Source organism: Elgaria multicarinata, chromosome 9, assembly GCF_023053635.1.
Source record: "Elgaria multicarinata webbii isolate HBS135686 ecotype San Diego chromosome 9, rElgMul1.1.pri, whole genome shotgun sequence".
Classification (NCBI taxonomy): Eukaryota; Metazoa; Chordata; class Lepidosauria; order Squamata; family Anguidae; genus Elgaria; species Elgaria multicarinata.
In genome coordinates, this window is record NC_086179.1 from 53,937,780 (window position 1) to 53,952,641 (window position 14,862).

A 14,862-nucleotide genomic window follows, 5' to 3' on the forward strand; every position below is an offset into this window, starting at 1 on the left:
GAGCCCAACCTACCTCACATGGTTGTTGTTGTGAGGATAAAATGGAAGAGGTACCCCACCTTGGGTTCCTTGGAGGAAAAAAGGTGGGATATAAATGTAATAATAAATGCAATAATAAAAGATATAAGCAGACTATAAGTAATCCTGCACAAAACTAACTAAGCTCATTTGAGAGAAATTGGGGCTTTGTAGCAAGCATGCTAATCTCTTTATTTAAAGCTGCTTCTTCATTTATAGTCACATAAAATGTCAAGACCATTCTATCTCCTTGTCCACAGTTTTTCTACCTACTGCACGAGAACAAATAACAGTTTCTGTGGCTTCATGCCAGGCTGGCAAATAACTGAGACAAGGTCAGTTGGAACAAATTTATAAAGTTCAGTGTCAAAGCCCTTTTACAATTAAATTTTCAATATAATAACTGACATGGCAGGCCATAGGGACACAGCTTCCAAAATAGCTCACAAAGTCTGTCAAGAAATTGGAGAAGCTGGAAATGTTTAGAAATACCCAGCCTGTGCTCTCCTTTCTGCAAAAGCAGCAACCTATTTTGTGCTGTGTTTTCAAATAAGATATGCTTTAAAAGAAAATATGGATGGTTTTTTTTTAATTTTGCAATTAGTCAGGAATAAATTTCTTGTCTGTGTGATGTTTCTGTCTAAGCCAAGGACTTAAGAGTTGCACTAGCTTGACAGTTACACTGATTAAAGGAAGAAAAAAAGCTTTAATCAATTCATGTGTTTTTTCTCCAGCAGGGTTATATCCTGGCTTATATATGACCTAGATCTTACAATTTTCCCCTTCCAACTCCAAGGTTGCTGGTACACCAGTTAGGATTGTAGGACATTAGCCTGTATGATATACATACTCTGCCCAAGGCAACCTGCAACATGAAAATTCAGATTTTATGCTGTCAAATTAAGCAATAAGTTACAGAATACCTTATTTTGCAAAAAAAATTGTCAGAGCCAGCTCCCCCCCCCCACAACTTAGTCATGACTTAGTCCCAGTGATACAATGGGACATACAATGCAAGCGTATGTACATTTACTCAAAAGTAAAATCCTATCATGTTTAATTGTGCTTACTTTTTAGGAACGTATACAAATGGTTACTTTAGTCAATATGGACTGAATTGGAGACTTCATTTATTTATTATTTATTAAGACATTTTTATCCCACCCTATATCACAGGGTTCTCAGGGTGGTGTACAGATAAAAACATACAAACAACATAAAACAATAAATATACACAACTAAAAACAAAGTAAACCATTAATAAGCTAAAACCAGTACAGAATTTAAAAACAGTAAAACCAATTAAAACAATGTACAGGCTTGGTGAATTGAGCCATCAAAGGCTTTGTTAAAAAGCCGTGTCTTATCTTGGCGCCTGACTGAAACCAGTGCTGGCTCCAGTGGGGCCTCCAAGAGAAGGGCAATCCACAGCCAGGGTGCCACAACAGAGAAAGCCCTCTCCCACATCCCACCACAGCATATGTCTCACGTTGGTCAGACACAGAGGAGGATCTCAAATCTTCAATAGATCTCAAATCTCCGGTAGGCAAATATAGGGAGAGGCACTCCCTCAAGAATCAAGGTCCCAAGCTGTTTAGGGCTTTAAACATCATTACCAACACCTTGAATTCCAACCAGAAGCATATTGTCAGCCAGTGCAATTCCTTTAAGACCGGTATTATATGGTGTCTGTACGATGTACTGGTCAACAGTCTAGCTGTTGCACTAGCTACAACTTCCAAGTTGACTTTAAGGGCAGCCCCATGTAGAGTGCATTACAGTAGTCTAATCTGGAAGTTACCAGTGTGTGCACTACTATGGCTGGGTTATCCCTGTACAGGAAAGGCCGTAGCTGGTGAACCGGAGTGACCCTAAGTACTCTGGCCGACAGAGTCCACCTGGGCCTCCAGTGACAAAGATGGATCTAGGAGTACTCCCAAGCTATGCCCCTGCTCCTTCAGAGGGAGCGCCACCTCATCCAGAACAGACCGCTTACCCAATTCCCAGACTCGGGAACCACCAATCCACAGACCTTCCATCTTATCAGGATTCATCTTCAGTTTATTAGCCCTCATCCAGCCTCCAGTTTATTACAGCCTTCTCATACACAAAAGATGACATGGTTTGTAGATAGCAATAACATGCACTTTGAAGCAATACTTGTTCCTAAAAACAGTTTTAGGACTGTGCATGAACTTTTAACCTTTAAACAGTGTGTGTGTGTGTGTGTGTGTGTGTGTGTGTGTGTGTGTGTGATACATTTACATGACATACTGAAGTAAAAATATTAATTTCTGCTTCTAATTCACGGAAGTTAATATTTAACCTGACAAACTAAGAAGCTACTGTGGCATGTATTACAGAATATGTAACCCAGTTAAAAGGTTCACAAAGTACCTTAAAAAATACCGCTACAAACATTTCTCTGTTATCGAATCTTCGTTTTTTTTTTAAGAACCATTTTTCTACTTGCAGATAATAAAACATTTCATTAGAGATTGTGCTTCCTGTCATAATGTAAATAATGCATGCTGATCTATAAAACATGCAATGAAACCTTACATTTTCATTCAGTTGTTTTGGTTGTGATGATCAAAGTTTTGGCACTTTCAAAGCTAAATCCATTAGCTCATAAACAATACCTTATTTATAAATTAAAATATATGGCTAACATGTGGAAAGTTTAAAATCAGATATTATCTTAAAAGAAAGCCAATTTAGGGGTAGAAAAATATTTTATTTCCTACTACAGACAGCATATAAAAAGGAATATAACATCAACTTGATCATGGACTCACCTAAAATATCCAAATCTTTCAAGCAGAATTCATGAAACATAAGGAATGTGCTCCAGTATTACTTTTTATAACACATTTGTATGCTCTAATCATATGTTATTTAGCTTATGTGTAACATATTATGCCTGAACAGTTATTATGGAAATCGCACCATAATTTAAATTGCGCTTTTAGATCGCTTATTTTGATAAGGCAAACCAGGTCAATCTAATAATAAAGTACAGATTCCTTACATTGTTACATTGCATTTTCTAGTCTGCAGCCATCACATACATTCATCTCAGAGAAAATGTAAATGCAGGATCTACAAGCCATAAAATGATATTTAAGAAGGAGAAGATGATTGACAGCTAAATGTCCTCAAAAGAAAGGATACTCTTAGTTTTGATCTAAGGTCCTACTGTTACTTTTGGACTGCCCCAAAGGATGCATGGATAGGATTTCTTTGTGATCACCTTCACTCTCTCTCTTTCTCTAGAGGTATTTTAATTTTCATAACACACGCAGTTTTTTTTAAAAAAAAAACCTATGAAGCTTGTACAAGTGTACACCTGATGCAGAAAAAAAATCACACAATGTATTAGGTGGAAAATAACCCAAATGTAGCTGTATTGGTTCATTTCAGCATTGTCACTAGGGTGGCCACTTATGTCATGGCTAAAAGGGGCTCATCCCTTCAAAATGTGTATGCTTTTATCTGTATGCCGCCCTGAGATCTTAATGAAATAGGGCGGGATACAAATGTTTTAAATAAATAATAAATAAATAAGTTATTCAAAACCACAATAAGAGAAGCTCAAGCTAAAATGTATACCACAGGTTAGGAAAGGAAGCACCCAGTCCAAGAGGTCACTAGCATGGTTAACTAGTGGTGTCAAGGTAAATGAACAAGGGTTCCCTAGCACATGTTGGTCATCAGTCTGACCTTGGTAGTGAATTTCTACTTCTCTGCTGTGTGCTGTCCTGTCTTCAGGTTTCCAAGCTCTTTACAAAGATACCAGCTACCTCCAAGGCCAGTGTGGATATTTGCAGAGCTCACAAGCCAAATATAACAATGTTATTCCGGAAGTCCACAGAGCCCACACTACCACAGTAGGATTACATAGCTGCAAACTGGATGTTGGTTTGGAATATTCACAGTTCATGCTACAATTTGAGAGAATGAAGCACATGGGAAGCCTTGCATTCCCACATAACTGTGTCATCAGCTATAAGCTTCATTTTAAATTCTAAATTGTTGTGATACATCTAAATGAACACAATGCATGAATGTCTAGGTGACAAATGTCTAGGCCAGAGAAAGACAACTTAATAGTTTCCAGCTTTTAGACTACAATTCCCATATTCCCTTAACATTTGGCATGCTGGCTGGGGTTATGGGAGTTGTAGTCCAAAACTATAGAGGGCACCAGGTTGCTGACCCCTGGTCTAGGCCATAAATGTCTGGTGGTTGAAAGTAACAGGCCATTTATCCCATCCCTAAACACCCATTATCCCAGAAACTGGTTGTAAAGATATTGGGGGCAAGGAAGAAACAATTTGTTCCATGATTATCCAGTAAATTCACTCTGCATTTGAGAGTAAAGCAGCCAACCCCCAACCTAGTACCCTCCAGAAGTTTTGAAGCACAACCCCTATAATTCCTGACCACTGGCTATGATATCTGGGACTGATGGGACTTGTAGTCCAAAACATCTGTAGGGTACCAGGCTGGGTCAGGCAGAAGTAGAGTATGAAAGCACTATTTGTGCTAGAAGAAAAAACAGACTGAGGCTACAGCTAGACCTAAGGTTTATCCTGGGATCATCCAGGGTTCTCCCTTGGCTGAGCACTGGATCCTCTGTGTGTCACCTAGATGAACAGGTTTGACCCCTGGACGATCCAGGGATAAACCTTAGGTCTAGCTATGGCCATAGTCATAAAATTCTGTGCAACCTGTAGATTAGCTTGACTAGCCATCAGTAAACATGAGCAAAATGGAACAAAGAAACCATCAATATCCAGATCAAATACCAAGTTAACAAACTTGTTGGCCTTGTTATACCTTCAAAAAACATTTATTTTGTTAAATGCATTCAACCAGCTTTAAAGCTTTCATTTCTTTTTTTAAAAAAACGATTTCCTGTTTTTCAATAGTTTTCAATAGTTTCAAAGCAATCCACAAAACAGAAACCAAGACAAGAATCTCCTTATAGATAGAAAATTACTAGGTTGTATGAAACAAGAAACTGAATCTCTGCACACCCTTATCAGACTGGCACAACTCATTTGGAAGAAACAAAATAATCCTGGTTTTCTTTTCTTCAAAGAGGTCACATTTTCCAACGATCCTCTTTCAATTGATAGTAGCTATTCTGTACTTACCCTTATCATTCTATCTGCTTGTCTGCTCCACAGCTGTTTAAAGTTCTTACTGACCACTCTCATTCTCTTTTTATTTTAATTCTGTCACCAAACACCAGGCCCTTATACAGACAACACAACTACTCAGTTTACTTCCTTTCTTTCCTCAGCCTCCTCTTCTCTACCTTATGGAAATATATTTGCAACAAAGAGTGAAAGATAGCGAGATAGTTTATTTAGAAACTCTGTTGAAGCATCAAGTCTCTCTCAACATAACAAGGAACCCTTTGTTTACATGACTTATCATTTCTGCCAGTCCAGTTTCTGGTAAAGTTACAGCTTGGGCATTGGAGGGAGAGCAACAGAGGGTAGGTTGCCTTAAAAATCATCAGAATGGGAAAATGCAATTAATTTAAAGTTCCATTTTTACAATTGCAATTTTGTTTTGGTATTTGTTTGGCCATCTTTTTCAGGCTTATTTATACAATTATGTGGATAGGAGACTTAGGCCTTAGCTAGACTGGGCTTTATCACGGAACGAAACCCGGGATTGTCCCTGTGCGTCCACATGACGCACAAGGGATCCCGGGATCAGGGAGGGATCATCCCTCCCTTGCCCCGGGATAGAGCCCTCCCCTTTGGGGCTGCTTTTTCCACGGTCCCGTTGCTGCAGTTTGACCTGGTTCCACGTGATTACTCGCACGGAGCCAGGAGCTGCGTCCATTGGGGTTAGGATGGGGGGAGCAGGGAAAGTACTTAATTTTTTTTAAAAAAAAACTTACCTTCAGTGCATGAGCATTTGTGCGCTCTGTCCTCTTTAAAAATAAAAAAAATGGCGGGCACGACGCCTCTCTTCCTGAGCTCATCGTGCCTCATGTGTAAATGGAGGAGGGATCTCGTGTTAAACACAACGCGAGATCTTCCCTCCTCCATCCTGGATTAAACGGTAGGTCTAGCTAAGGCCTTAGTTTCATTCAAAATGAATGCTTGGGAACTCAAAATTCTAAGTCGATACCATATGTGAAGCATACATTGCTTAACTCTATTTTACAGTCTTCTATAGTTTATTTGAAATGAAAGAGAAATATATCCTTCTGGCCAGAAAAAAATATTAGAATAATTGATCAAGCACATTAGTGTTTGATTAGCCATGAAATTTCATAATTTCAGAAATTACACTATGTTTTTGAAGCATACAATACTGCTTGTGTGCGCCTTTTGCAGGACTCACCATTAGTGCAACATGGAGTTGGTGCTTCCAAAAGTAACCCTGGAAATGAGCAAAAACATTTATTTCCAGAACAGGGCTGGTAGTGGAGCTCCTTCCCAGAAACAAGTGTTTATGCTCATTTCTGGTTGCTTTCAGAACTTTCAGCTCCATGTTGCACTAGTGGTAGATCTCACTGGCATGAAAGCAGCATAGGATACTGCCCATACTATTTATTTAAATATACATTGTAATGCAACAATCTGCAATGAGGGATTTATCATACCTGAACCAGTTCTATTTAAAACAGGGCAGAATGCTAAGGGAATTTATTCCTTGTTCAATTATTTTTGACCAAGCAATACGCACTATACTTCTGAAAAAACTTGTGATCTCATGCCACATTTCAGCACCCTTATTTCTTTCATGCAGTGTCTCTTCAGTAATTCAGATGAAGTTTACATTTCTTTTAAAGCTCTGAAATTGTTTTTCATGTTGTTGTTTTTTAAAAAAAGTTTTAATTGTAAGTTGCCTTGGGAGCCCAATTTGGATGGAACTGTGATGCATGAATGTATGTATGTATGTATAAATAAATCTGTATCTTTTTGCATTATCACACTAACTGCAGTGTAGATTGCTGTAAGAAATGTGCATATACTTACAGAGACTGGAGCGATCGCAAGTTTTGGAGTGCTTCATTGGGAATTTGTCTTAGAAGATTGTTCTGAAGCATTCTGCATTTGTAAACAGAGTGAACAAAATAATTTCACTTTAGCAGAATCACTTTAGTATTTTATACTGGCAAAAAAACCCAATTCAGAAGCAAAATGGAGATCACATGGGTTTATAATTAGTTAGGAATAATTTTGGTCCACAAATATATCCCTATTGATTCTACTACCCACTAATTGCCACTATTTTGAAATCAGTTTTAGATAATACCTCTACTTTGCACATATAATGAGAGCCAATGTGGCATAGTGGGTGGTTCAAGTGATAGGACTGGAAGAACCTGGTTCAAATTCTCATTCAGTCATGAAGCTCGCTGGGTAACCTTGGTCCAGTGACTAATCTCTCAGTCTATTCTACTTCATAGGGATATTGTGAGCATAAAATGGGGTGGGGAGAAAGACTACTTATGCTACTCTTGGAGGAAGGTGAGATATTAATGCAACAAACTGATAAATATAAAAGTGAGACTTTTCTCATCATTTTAAGATTTATTAAAATAAATGTATTACAGCTTTGCCAAACAAACTTTATAGTTTCCCCACCTCAAATTTTATCAAGCTTTATGTGTGCTAAACTGCACAGTGATCTCTTTGAGAAATCATTAGTGGAAAGGGCCCCTCTTTTTTCGAGGTGTTTATTAATGAAATACAGGTTTAGGAAACAAATTCTTAACTAACAAATGCTGCTGTCTGTATTTATATCACTAGTGGATTTTGCCATCACTTTAGGGGCTGCAAATTAATGTAGCTTCCCTTTTTACATTTTCAGAGAAGCTTGTTATATAACAGGCTTTGCTACTGTGATATAGTAACTTAAGTGCAATACAACTAAGGGTAAAGTCCAACAAGAGAGTAGACCCATTGAAATGAATGGCACTTTAGTTAGTTATAATTAACTTAAGTCCCATTCATTTCAATGAGTCTAAGGATTTATGTTCGAGTCAACCCTAAGATCCCAATCTTGGCAAAGTTACTTAGAGCGTCATCACATGGGGAGAAATTGTGTTTCCTTACCGTCGCTTCTCCGCCCACGCTTTTGTCCCTCATTAATTCCTCTTTTGAAAGAGGAAGTAAACAACATGCACATGGTTCATTCAGTGGGCCGTTTTGATCATGCTACTTCTCCTACACACAGCAGGAGATAGTGGCAACTTTCATCTCAAAAAATGTTGGACTTACTGGGGTGTTTTTTGTCATGCAAAGAAGCCTATAAGGGGTGGGAGAAGTGCGGGACAAAGACAAGTTCATGAATAGGACCCATGGAAATCTGTGCATACCCAGTAATGAGCTGCAATAAAATGCTCACCTGATGACCCCTTAGTCACAGTTGCAGCACAAACCTAAGTATGTTTGCTTAGAAGTAAATTCCTCTAAGTTAAACGGAACTTACTTTCTCATAAGTGTATTTAAGATTGCAGCCTGTTAACTTCAGTATCCTATTAACCTCAGTGGGGCTTATTTATTTATTTATTTATTTATTACATTTTTATACCGCCCAATAGCCAAAGCTCTCTGGGCGGTTCACAAAAATTAAAACCATCATAAAAACAACCAACAAGTTAAAAAAACAAATACAAAATACAATATAAAAAGCACAACCAGGATAAAGCAATGGCAGCTTGTGTAGCTGTTTGCATGGGGGAGAGGACCCTATGGCTTTATTGGAAGGCATTGGAAAGTAGTGGTATAGGCACAGGGGCTGTGCAACTATAAAACTACAGCACTGTGCATGCCACACCAGGTGTTACACCCATTCAGCTGTTGCACACCTGTATAAGACTGACATAGGAGTCTGTGATGTTGCTACCACCACCTCACAACACTCTCCAGTAGAGGCACTGGATCCATTTTCCTGACAACGTGGCATTCACCAGTGGAAGGTGGTATCCCACCAGCAATCGATGGCATCAGCCACCACTGGGCTTACACACAACTACCAACTTCTTCTGAATGAGGGTCTAATGCCAAAGAACAGCACCCTGTTTCTCAAAAGGAATGTGTTTTAATAAAAAGAAAAGGGGGGAGGGAAGGGAAAGAGACACCTATTCTAGAAAAGTCAGAGAATAATCACTAGCAAAATAGTTTGCACGTTTATCTTGAAATGTTTATATCTACCAGGAAATACAACTTAAGATATGAACACAGAATGTTTCTTTAAATTCTACTGTACTGTAATGATTCTACTCATTTTCTCCTTCTTGCTTCTACCCATTTAAACAGAAATAAAAATGATCTCCTGTTTTCCATCATCATTAGAAATGTCTCTGAACTTTGAGAACTGAAACCTGCCCTTTTGTGGGAAGTTAAAGAAACAATTACATGAAATTACATTTGTAGTTGATATTGTACAGAGACATTAATTTGACGAGTAAACTGTTTTTGGAACATCACTCATCTTTTCAAGTTTAGAGATTCTTCAACACAATGAAGCAAATGTGCTCTTTCTAAACATGTACAGCTTCCTTTTCTGTGCATACTCTGATCAAATTAAACAATTCACTTAAGTGAAGTGTTGCATTAATATTAGATCCTGGGAGCTTTTAATAAATAACATTAAATTTTTTGAAAGGAAACAATGCCCAGTTTACTTACAATACTTTAAGACTGAAAAGCCCAGCAAATGCTCCTTTGGGGATGTGTGTCAAGCCATTTCCTGCTAGACGTCTGCAGGGTTTAAAAAAAAAAAAAAAGATAAATAGATTTCATTTCATGTGGAATTAATTTGGATGTTAAAATGTACAAGAAAGCTATGGTAGAAGCATTTGGGTCAGAAGCAATTGTTTAAGAGTCTTGAATTGACATCATGACTGTTCTTTACAAAACATCCTATACCTATATAGTCCATTTACAGGCAGCTGGGCAAATGCATTTGCTTCAATAAATCCAGTTTATGGTGCATGTATAATTGTTCAACCTGTTCTGCTTCAGTAGCAAACAATACACAATTCTAGACTATAGGCTGGCTACTATTTATCATTTTCATAACTTTGAATTTGCCCCAGGAGACATGAATTCGGTTGCAGGAGGTACACACATAAATGGCCAAACATCATTAACTACAAGAGACCATATGGTTACAAAAACGGTGAATGCTTCTTCAGAATGCTGCATTAACTTCTTAAAATCTGCTTGGCCATTCATTTCTTATCCTCTCAGTATTAATAATAAAATTCAAATGTATGATTTTACATAGCCACAAAAGCAGCAACTTGCTCCCCTCTTCATTATAGTATAGATGAATTTCTTACAATAGTGTTAAATACTACTGGAGAGAAGTAAATATGAGAATAGTATCAAAGTATCTGATCAATGTTGTGCCACATTTCAATTCAATCTCAACTCAAGCATTTGAAGCATTAAGACTGGCACTCATACTAACTAGCTTCTTTTTGCCAGAGCTGCATTTCATTTTGGGGATCAGTGCACATGGTAACTACCACATATGCTGGGTCTTCTGTTTGTTAGTACCACTGATTTAAAATTTGCAAAGTGTTGGAAAAAGAGCATAAGGATCTGGGAAGTAGCCAAAAAGAAAAAAGAAAAAAAAAAGGGGGGGGAGAGAAAGAAAGAAAAGAAGAAAAGAAAAGGGATTGTGCGATAGCATGAGGCAAACTCACGTTATGCACACTGTGTATGTGCAGGGTAGTGCCAGCAGCCATCCTGACTGGTACTGCTAAGTTCCTCTAGCCATTCCTCTTTGCTGGAGGTCAGAAATGGGTGTGCTATGCAGCTTGCCTTGCACCCTGTAAGTTAATCTGCTTCCTTCAGGTGCAATGAAGGATGCTGTCCCGTCACTAGAGTTGAATTAACATTTAACTGCTAGTCTGGCTGGCTTTTGTATTGGAATAGAGGGCACCATCACTGGGACCTACTTCCAGGTAGGCATGCTTAGGTGGCAGCTTCAGATAATCAGAGAAAGTATATTAGGGTGACCATATTTGGGAAACCAAAAAAGAGGACACCTAGTGTGTGTGTGGGGAAGCAGCTTTCTGAGTCCTTCAGAAAGTACGTTATTCCCCCGCCACCTTAAAGAACCCGATTGGAGTGGAGGAGGGGAAAGGATTTTATTCTGTACCACCACCATCCACTCCAATTGGGGCCTTTTCTATAATGTCCACGAATGACCCACTTTCCCCTTTAAGACCTCAATTGGAGCTCGGGGTGGGGGAATGATGTGCCTCAAGAAAGCATGTCATTCACTCCTGCCATGCTAATGGCAGCCTTAAAGGGGAAGGTGTGTCATTCCAGGACATTATTGAAAATTATAGAAAATCTCCTCTGACACTATGGAAAGAACAAAAACCAGGACAAATCCGGGGAAATCCTGACAGTTGGTCACCCTAAAGTATATATAGGAGGAAATTCAAACACACAAATCATGCACTATAAAGCCTGCCCTGCACCCAGTTTTGCTGAAATGTCTCTGCACTGGGAGATATGTGCAGAAGGTCCCATCCCCACCTCCTGAAGTGGCCTGAAATATACAAATCTTACTGCTACAGATCTTGCTTTTTGTTCACCTATGTTTGTAGCTTTCTAGAGGAGGCCACACAGGCTGGCTGTAGATTTTTGTGGACCACTGGGCACGAGGTGCCTGTGAGTAGTGGCTGACAATTTGCACTCTCTGTGTAGAGTAGCAGTTCTCAAAGTGATTTCACTGAGACCTCTAGAGATGTCTGATTCCAGCAGGCTCTTTAACTAACTCCCCTTGCCTGGTATCAACAAAGAGCCCTTCTGTGCATTAGAGTTTGTGCCAGGGAGTTCCCAAATTTGTTGGAAAAAGAAGCAGAAGTTTGTTGGGTTAAAAAGGTTTGAGAAGTGTTGGATTAGGACTCGCTTTATAGTGAGCAGTGCTTTGTTTCTAGTGATTTTGTTTAAATTGGCATATTATTAGTCCTCAAAAACACCCCTCAGATTATTCATCTATCTTTCAGCCTAACCCACTTCATAGGATTGTCATGAAGGTAACGGGATGGCTACATGCATATCATATTAAGCTCTTTGCTCTTGTTAAAAATTCACTTTATTGATTAATCATTCAATGCTTGTTCACGTTAGTATAATTTATCTTACTGGATGAAACAGTTTCAACCTTGGGCTCATCCAGTTTCACCTGGATAGTTTCATTTTATTTTAAGCCATCATTGTTCATCTGAAGGATTCAGCACAAGGCAGTCAAAGAAATGAATAAAGGATTGCTGTTGAACTGGTTTGTGCATCAGCCTATATATTATATTCTCCTTGAACCACCAGAATTGCATCTCTCTCTGTGTCCTTGGATTTGTAATCTCATGTTCTAAGTGATTTACAGTCCAATCCTATTTATTTAGAAGTAAGTACCACAGAGTTCAAGGAAAAGAATACCTTTAGGCAACCTAACATAGACTGATAACTATCTTTTATGATTTCCCCCCTAGTCATTTTTAAAACTTATAGTGTCATGATATTAAAAGACTATTTACCTTGGCTTTAAATTTGCTGCATAATATGCAGCATCTCAGGACATCTATTCTACAATTTTGTGGACTTGAGAACAATTGTACTTCACTTTTTTTAACAAAAAAAAAATCTGTTCAGTTTTATGTACTTTGGTCACAGGTTTTTTCATGGTCTGCTTAAAGACTTTTGCATACCTAGTTGGACAGAAACCACACATTGGCCACTTCCTGGGATCATTTCCCATGCCTCTTCGGGTATTGGTGCTACTGCTTTCACTCTCTGGCCCAGGTATTTTATCTGTAGTGGTGAGTGCTGAGTTTGCAGTTTTCCAGATTGGGGGTATAGGCTGCAATCCAGCACACACTGGAGACAATGAGGTTTATCCATGGAATTGATGGCAAGACTATTATCTTTAACTTAGTTAACTGCTCTTTGATAGCCATTTTCACTTGCCTTATCACACTGAGATATGATTTGCCAGAAATTTCACTATTGTACTACTTCTAGTTTTTGTTAAATGTCTACTGTTTAAAAGCCAGCATTTTTTGCTTTGAAAATTGCAATCACTTCTTTTAATTTTGTGCTGTGTCTTTATACTTCTCTATTGAATTATTATACTGTCTTGGAAAGCTTTCTCTCACTGATGGTAAAAAAAAGATAAAACCTGAAAGCTCAAAGGAGTTGTATATCATTCTCTTTTTAAAAATGGGATGATGATTATTTTTGTTGGTCTGCACCTCTAACTGCCAAGTCAGAACTAAAGTTTAAGGTGGCTTTGTCACTTAGCCTGCAAAATGGTTATCTGAAACCAATTCTCAAGTCATTCTGTTGAAAAAGGAGGGGGAAAACAACCCAGTCATCCTAAAGTGAATTTATCTGTGCATTGTTCTGTTAAGGGCACCTGCTGTAAAGTTGTTCAGTAATAGCAGTATATTAAAAACTGTTTGGAGCTTTGCCCAATCTGCTTTTGTTTGAAATGACCAATTTTTCAGTCTTAGAAAGGAAAGGAGATATGTCTTATTCAACGATGCTGTAACTAGCTCCAGCAACATAACTGGCTTTCTTCTTCAGAGCTGAACAAGCAATCGAGTGGCTTGTACATGCAATTCACTTAATTATAGGCAGTTGTAGGCGACTGGCTGGCGAGACTTTGCAGAATAGGACAATGTATTGGCATTCAGAGGACTGAGGTTGCAGCTGATAGCCAGAGTTCCCATCACAACATTCTCAAATGTTCAGGCATTATGCATGCCATTGAAAGTTTAGACCCTTTTCTAGATAGAAAGTGCATTAGAATAAGCTTGGGGGGCTATCCCAGCACCAAATGATCAAATCTCCTACTTGGAGTAAAATCCCAAACTGAAGACCTTTCCATGATTCTCCTAAGCAAGGGAAATTTTAATTTGGGTATATGCTGGTAGATGAAGCAGAAATATAATGTTATTTATGCAAAACTACCCATTTATATGACAGGTAGTTGATATGATATGCAGGGTTTTTCGTGGCTTGTTAGTAGAAATCAGGCTTTGGCATTATAGAGAGGGGTGAGACTGAAGACCAACTATGTTGCTTAGTGAACTCGCCAGAATGTATATTGTTTCACTTCTTGAAATACTATTGTTGTAAAGTGTAAGAATTTGAAAAGCATTTTCAAATTCTTAGTTCTAACTCTGGTCACTTTGTCATATATCCAAATCTGATGTGTGTTGAGTGCTTTCCACTTCTGGCTGGCCATCATCACTTTTAATCAACATTCCAGTTGTGATCCTGTGTTTGATTAACTCATTTTTACAGCATCCCTTTTCCTTTTAAAACAGAAAGCACCAAATAGAGCAAACTAAGCTATACGGGGTTATGTGTTTCATGCTTAGCCTTGAGGGATGCTAAAAGCTAAAGAGTAAGGAAACAGTAATTAAAAGTGATTACAACAAGACTTAGAACTATGAAATGTGAATGCAAGTGTCCTTGACACAAGCAGAACCAGGCAGCAGGTTTTGGTTTTGATTATAACTTTACTTGCTATTTTAATAAACATGAGCCAGTATTCAAACTTTTAATATCCTGCTGCTTAACTATTTCCAAATAGCAATTCAGCTCTTTAAACAACCCTTAAAAATTAATTTGTATGGCTCTGTCTCTGCTTAGAAAAGTTTGTAGCCTCATGGTAATTTTTGGGGGGCAGGGGTAAATTCATTTCCAGAATCACAAGTAATTGTTTTTTTCAACTAAGTGTTTCCGTATGTGCCCAAAGTGTCAAAGCTCACAGTTTCTCTGTGCCGTGTTAACTGGTTCCCAGAGTAAGTACAAGAGACAAACCCAGGAATGT

General features: G+C 38.4%; 1 protein-coding gene across 1 annotated transcript in view; it reads right to left on the reverse strand.

The window, feature by feature from the left end:
* Nucleotides 1-14,862, reverse strand: part of LGR5 (leucine rich repeat containing G protein-coupled receptor 5) — a 92,669-nt gene that overhangs the window by 41,271 nt on the left and 36,536 nt on the right. Inside the window, exons 3-4 of the mRNA XM_063134994.1 lie at nt 9,690-9,761; nt 7,029-7,100 (exon numbers count right to left, since the gene is read on the reverse strand). Coding sequence (XP_062991064.1) covers nt 7,029-7,100; nt 9,690-9,761 — 144 coding nt within the window. The remainder of the gene's footprint in view (nt 1-7,028; nt 7,101-9,689; nt 9,762-14,862) is intronic.